The sequence below is a fragment of the Teleopsis dalmanni genome, chromosome 1, assembly GCF_002237135.1.
Source record: "Teleopsis dalmanni isolate 2A chromosome 1, ASM223713v2, whole genome shotgun sequence".
Classification (NCBI taxonomy): domain Eukaryota; kingdom Metazoa; phylum Arthropoda; class Insecta; order Diptera; family Diopsidae; genus Teleopsis; species Teleopsis dalmanni.
Window position 1 is genome coordinate 225,326,262 of NC_051846.1, and position 7,748 is coordinate 225,334,009.

The window sequence follows — 7,748 nt, forward strand, 5'->3', positions numbered from 1 at the left end:
TTATTGTGAGCAGGTGATCTATGTAAAATTTTAATATGAATTTAATATGTTTTTTTATTATTTTATTATTAATGTATTTAATATTATTATTATTTATTATTATTAAAATTACACTTATAAATTTGTGTTAAATATTTAATTGCATTTTAGTTAAAAAATTTAATTTTTACATAAAATTCTTATAAAAAATTAAAATACAATTAAATATTTTATGTAATATATTAAATATTTTATTTAATTTATTAAATATTTTATTTTCTTTTATTTCAATTTATAAACGATGATTTTAAGTAAAATTTTTTTTAAAAAACATCTATATATAAACATCGTTAAATTTATGATCTAAGCCCAGTAATAAAAAAACGTATTGAAAATTGGTCGTAATAACAATTAATTAATAACCCAAATTTAAGATTTAATCCTTTGTATTCTACATATGCTTTTCTTTGTTAAAACTTGTTATTAAAATAAAAGAATTTTAAATGTTAATAACCTTTAACTAACAAAAATATGGAAATGATCAAATTTCTTTAAAAACAATTAAGATATATACATTCTTATATATATATATATATATACATTATTTGTATGATCTATTTATGTAAAATTTCTTAAGAAATTTTACAGGTAGTGAATGAAATTAATTACGGTCCTTTACTGATCTTTTCATTTTAACTACTGTGCTTAATGACCAATAAACCTAAAAAAAATATGAATATGGATGCAGATAAAGCATTTTTAGATGCTTTCATCGAATGTTAACAAAAGCAATCGCTGTTTGTGGGATGTCCAAAGATGTGAATATAAAGATCGCAAAAAAAAGGCATATATAAAATATACAAAATTATAATCAATTATAAGCAAAGCACAACCTATACGTTAACTATCAATTTTTTCAATTTTAAAATTTTATATTAAACACACAAATTTTCCTAGCACTCCCCGCAAAAGCACTCTTCAAAAATTTTGCCTACTCTTGTGTGTCATACGTGTTCAAATTCGGACGCTAGAAGAAATTTGAGCAAGAGAGAGCGCAACTCGTATGACACACCAGTATGATAGTCTGCACCCCACTTAAATAAAAAATAAAAAATAGAAAAAAAGTGGAAGAAAAGGAAAGAAAAAGTAGTTAGAGATGTTTTGTTGGGAGTGATTTCGTGCTTTGTTGGGAGGCATTTGTTACTGGATGGTGTGATGTTGAGTGCTTTTGAGTGCAGATAAAGGAAACAAAAAAAAATTACAATAACAACTAAAGCATTGACATTTTATATTTTATGCCTTACACGCGCGTCTTTTTATTTTTGCAAAGGCTCTAATAATTGCTGTTGTTGTTGTTACTGCGATTCGGTTTTTTCTCTAATTGGTTTGAGTGAGTCATTTTGTTGCTAATGGTTGAATAGGGGGTGGCGTAGGGTTTTAAATATAACCAACTAATTTATTATTGTATTTACAAATGTAAGTAGGATTTGCATGACTTCAAAATTTTATGTTGCCGTTTTTTTTTTTTTATTTTTGTTACCGTTAAAAAGCATTTATAAAACTGTTCTGCTTTGAATGGTAGGTTTTTGTTTATTTTATTTATTTTTTTTCTTGTCATCTTTTATACCTATTATTAGTACAACTAAGGTCTAATATGAAAAAATTTTATTTATGTTTAGTATTATAAATAATGGCGCCAAGAATCTGTTTTTGATTTATTTGCTGTGCTATTTATTTATCACTTTTTTTTGCAATGGCAACCTTAGCAACAAAATAGACCGACGCTGTTTAACAGAGTCAAGTAGGTGGAGAAATGATTAAATAAAAAAATTACATATCTACAGATATGTTAATGATTTCTTTTTTTTTTCCTAAGTAATATACAAATAATTAAACAGCTAAATAAATAATAACACACAAAAAAATGAAAACAATAGATTTCTTTCTAAAAATATCTTCGTTATTTTAATTAATTTCTCTTTCTTCTTTTTTAATTTTAGATGAAGAAATTGATGTCGTTACAATTGGTGATAAAAAATTACCTACAAATCCTTCCGATAAGGATCGTCGCGCGTTACAAAATAAAGTTGCATACAAAATCTCAAATCGTATGGTGAAAACAGTAAACGGTCTCAGAACAATACCACCACGTCGTAGCGGTTCTGTTGAATATCCCTATACACCAGCAAGCAGTAACAGTCCAGTCAAATCACTGGCTAATTCACGTTACCCTTCACAACTGCTTATGACTGTACTCTCCGATGGTACTACTGCACCTATTAATATCATTAACGATAAAACACGCAAACGTGTAAATGGTAATGTTTTGATCAATACATCAAACAATGCTGACTACTCATTACCACCTAATAAAAAATATCGTGGTAAGAAGTCAAAGAACGGTAGTGTCAGCACAACGACGACAAGCATTAATGGTACTGCCAATGGTGCGCTCAGACGTCATTATAGTTTGGATGAAGCTGCCGATACAATTGAGAAACGTAATTTACATAACGATATGGAACGTCAACGTCGTATTGGCTTAAAGAATTTATTCGAAGCTCTGAAGAAACAAATACCAAGCATTAAAGATAAAGAGCGTGCCCCAAAAGTGAATATACTACGTGAAGCAGCAAAATTGTGTGATGCGCTGGTGGTAGAAGATAGACGACTCGCAGAGCAACGTGCAGTTTTAATGGAACAGTTAAAAAAGCGTCAGGAGCAAAAGTTAATTTTGTTAGAACAACTGAGAAAGCGACACGATTTAAAACCACATCTCATCATACATCGGGATTGATAACAGATCAGTGAAAAAAATGCTGAATTAGAAGTAAGTGCAGTTTTCAAACTCGAAGAGCTTAAGTTAAATATGAAGAAGAAGAAAAGAAAACGATAATGAAGTTAACTATTACTATGTATTGTATAAATAATATTTGTAAATATATATAGATATATATAGAATATAAAATGTAAATATCATGAATGAAGGTCCCGGGGAAATAAGATTAGCAGCGGCAGGATCGCCACATGAGCTTTTAGTTAAGTTTAATAAACGTTGAAGTTATGCAAAACTTAAGAAGGACAAAATAATTTTTAATAAACTTTTTACTATGTATAAATTTTGTATAACTTTTATGATGTAAATTACTTGATTTTGTTTAAATTTGATTTTGCTTTTAAATAAATAAAGAACATGAAATTTTGACAATTGATCAACAAAAAATTAATAAATTGATACATTTATTGTACATAAAGTTTAACTATTATAATATTTAACTTTCAACCGTTGTTCTTTTATAATTAGTTAATAAGTTTAACTTGAACTTCAATATTTTATCATTTATATATTGGATATATTTAACATAAAGGTATAGAATTGATAAATAATGTAAGCAACTACATATTATATGTATATAAATAATTAAGAGCGACTATATTCAGTAAATAACGAAATTAGAATTATAAGGAACTAAGAAATTGAATAATAATTTAGTGGTAAATAATATCGTTTAATCCATAAGGTATATAGTTCTATTAGATTGCTATGCTTATATTAATTATAGTTAAGGGTTAGAAAATTATTGATTATTTTAATTTTGTGATACTTGAAATGCGCGAAAAAGAAACAGATATAGCTTATAAAGCGAGAAAAATGTACTATAGCTTATTCGCTTAATAAACTAAACTCATTTGTTCGTAATAGACGAACATACACTGCGAGAAAAATTAGATTGGCAAGTCTTTTAAAAGAACTTGCAGAAAAATTTGAAGTTAAAAAATTGTAGTTCGTAATAATAATTCTATATAGAAAACTATATATTTTTATTATATTATTTGAAAAAAAAAGTGGAAAAAGATACATGAAGAAAAGAATTTTTGAAACGTTTGAACGTAATTTTGAGCAACGAAAGAGCAACGCATCGTAATGGAAAACAAATGAAAATATTAAGTAATGAAGATGAGAATTGTAAATGTAACGTATTTTTGCCGGTTTAAAAAAACGTCTACCAATTCTCTGCATACACACTTTTTTTTATTTAATATTTGTGGAAAATGTTTTAAAAACTTATAAGAACAATTTTTTTAAAACATAAAAAAAATTATATTATTTTTCTAATGATAAACAAATATGAATATTGATTTCTTTTTTCTTCCGTTATATATATATTTATATTTTTTATTATAATTATTATTATACACACTAGTTATATAAAGAAAATATAATTAAAATATTTAAAAGTAACTTATGTAATTAATTTTACTAATTGGATTTTTAATATATATTTATTATATATATATTATTTATATTTATAATAGTTTCGAAATAAATTTTAACTTATGTCTTATAGGACATATATTGTTCTACAAGTATATATTTACTTACAAATATATTTGCCTTAATTTTTTTTATATATATATTATTAATATTATTAAAGATTTTGTTTGAAGTATAAAAAAATTTGTTACACTTTTTACTTTTTATTACTATTATTATTATTATTATAATTATGATTATAAATATTAAATTGTTTTGCTTTTTATATGCTTTAAAAAAACCTATACATAAACTTACTATATATGCATATATATATCAGAATACGGCTATATATGTAGGTCAATACAAAATATATAATTATTCATATATAACTATATATATTCATATATTTTTAAAATACACTAAAAAATCCAAATATTTTTTACTAAAACACAACTAAAAATACAAATACAAATTAAACAAAAAAAAAGTTGGAAAGTAGTGGTTGGCAACACTGGAGCGTCAGTGTTATTTTTACTGGTTCTTTTGTGTTTTCGCAAAAGAAAAACTATTTTTCAACTGATTAACTGTCGATGTTTTTTATGCTATTAAGATAAATTTAACTTTTTTTTAAATATAATATATACATATATATACATACATAAATATATACTATACATATAGTTATATGCTTTAAGTACATAACATACATATTTATATTTATGAAAATACATATGTAAGGAGACATATAACTAATAAAAATTGTATACATACATATGTATAAGTTTAAAGTTAAATAAAATGTATATATGAAGTTACTATTTTGTCTCTGAATTATTGCGTTTGGAATTAAAGTTTGATATATTATTAATTATTATAAATTAGACTAAGTAACAATTATGAATTGAATTATATTTATGTAGAAATAAACGTTAAGCATTATATCTAAATTAATATTAAATAAAAGAAAAACACAAGTGTAGGTGTTAAACTAAATAGTAAAAATATAAAGAAGTTTTTCACTTTATTTTTTGCAGTGTACATCTGCTTGCAACACTTTAAACAAAGTGAAACAAAACAAAATATGCTTATAGGTTTCAATAGGCTTTTTTTAAAAAAATAATAATAATGTATACAGCAAGCAGCATAATTTATTGTTTACTAAGCAATAGATATCAAGTCAATTATTGACTTTTTTACAGTGTAGCGGTTGCTGTTGTCATTCAGTGAACAGTGAAAAAAATAAAGAAATTTTTTTTTATTATGAAGTACACCTCGCCGTTATTTTTATTTAAAAATAATTAAATTTCAGTTTTGGATATTTATGTATATAGCATTTATATAAGCTAATAAAAAAATTAAATATTATATATCAATATATATATATATAAATTTATTATGTATAACTAACAAAAAAAATGCTGTAATTTAAAAACTATAAGTCTTTCATTATATATAAATATTTTTTTAGAACTTATTAACATATAATTATAATTAATTATTATATTATACTTATAAATATATATAATATAAAGAGAGTAAATTTGAAGAAAAAAGAAAGCATAATAATATATAACTTTAATTTTTTTTTTGTAATGTAAATAGTAATCTCGGTTTTATAAAATACTTTATTTTTGAAATAATTTTCTTTCAATTACAACGCATTCAGCAACAAAAGAAATAGTCCATAGCAATCAAGCAATAACTGTTGATATTAAATAGATTTTTCCTACACAGAAACACCGCAGAGATACAAAATCATGCATATACACTGTAAAAAACATAAACACACATTCACCAAACAACAATATATAAGTCAGTTAAAGAAAAAAATATAAACAACAAAAAATGCAAATTTATTTAGAATTTAAATCCCACAAACCGTTCCTATTCCTCGTAAAAATTAAAGTTAACATTTTTATTATATATTAATTTTTATTTTTTTTATTTTTTATAATAGTTTTCGTTTTTAATACTTTACAATATATACAAATAGTACATAGCTAGCAAAAACAAAAAAAAAAGGAAAAACTGAAAACTCTAAAGGAACCGAAATAATTAAGCAACCAAGACCTCTTAACCCTCGCAATGAACTTTTCAGCTTATATATAGTTTTTTATTTTAACTTGAAAAGTTTATTTATATATTTTTTTACACACTTAAAATAGTAAACTTAAGTTTTTTTTAGACAAAACAAAAAAAAAAAAGAACATAGAAAAATAAAAAAAATTGTAAACATTTTTTATGCAACAAAAAAAAAATACAAAAAATATATTTATCTATATACATACACAAAAAAAATATATTTAGAAAATGTTGAAATATAGAAAAGAAATCACTCATTGAATTGAAAATGCAACACTTATATAAAAGAAATTTTTTTTAATTTTGAAAACATATAAGAAAAATTAAACTTAAATTTTGACGTTTACAGAAGCAAAGAAACATTTTATATTGAATTATTTTATTTTTACACATAATTTTTATTATATATAATTTATAAATACATAACTTTTTATTTGTACCATAACGAATTCATTTTTTGAATTAAAAAAAAAACAAAACGAATTGAAAAAAGAAATACCAAACAAGAAATATAAAATTTGTATATTTTCGCTCAATTTTATTTTTTTTTTATATAAAAAAATAAATATTATTTTTATTAAAATATTACTGATATGAAGTAAAAAAAAAAACTATACAAAAAGAAATTGATAAAGACAAATACAACAACAAATACAATAACAATAATTTAAAAATATTTTTGCTATAACTATTACTACTTTATATATATACATATATAAATAAAAATAAACCAGCATATATTATTATGTCTATGATTTAATAAAATTTATGTTTCATTTAATTATTAATTTTTTTTTTATTATATATTTTTATTTTTATGAAGACTGTTTGTACACAAAACGAAAGAAAATTGTTGATAAATAAAAATTGAAATTTTTGAAATTTAAAAAAAAAACAAAACGTAAATAATGTGCATTTTTATTTATTTTTTTTCATTTTCAGGTTATATATTCCAATATTTTTTTTAGTCTTTTTTTGTGTTTTTAATATTGTTATGACAATATTTTATTTATTCACTATTTTTAAAATAATTTTTTTTTAATTTTTTATTTAATTATTTTTTTAATTTTTTTTTATTTCTATGTTTTTTATTTCGATATACATATATTTTTTTTTTTCGATGTCATTTTTTTTGTTACTATTATAATTTAATTTTTTTATTTAATATTTTTGTTTTGTTAAAATTTGTTTAAATTTTTTTTTTTTATTTTATTAAAAAAATTTATTTTAAAATTTTCTTCTCTGTTAGGTTATTTTTCGAATTTTCCAAATCTTTTTCATACATTCGTTATGATCTTATGATTAGCACTCAGTAAAGTAGTCTCATTCGATTATTAAAAAGTAATCATCTTATATCGACCACAACTACTGAAGATATTAACATTTATTGACGTTTGTTTGAATTTGAAAGTCACATCTTAGTAGGTAA

At 22.3% G+C, this 7,748-nt stretch overlaps 1 protein-coding gene across 1 annotated transcript; it reads left to right on the plus strand.

Moving 5' to 3' along the window:
• Positions 1-1,669: 1,669 nt before the first annotated feature.
• On the plus strand, positions 1,670-2,776 carry LOC119667536 (myc protein-like). The gene is made up of 2 exons (XM_038076839.1): positions 1,670-1,685; positions 1,980-2,776. The coding sequence occupies exons 1-2, from the start codon at positions 1,670-1,672 to the stop codon at positions 2,774-2,776; spliced, it is 813 nt and encodes a 270-aa protein (XP_037932767.1).
• The last annotated feature ends 4,972 nt before the right edge of the window (positions 2,777-7,748 follow it).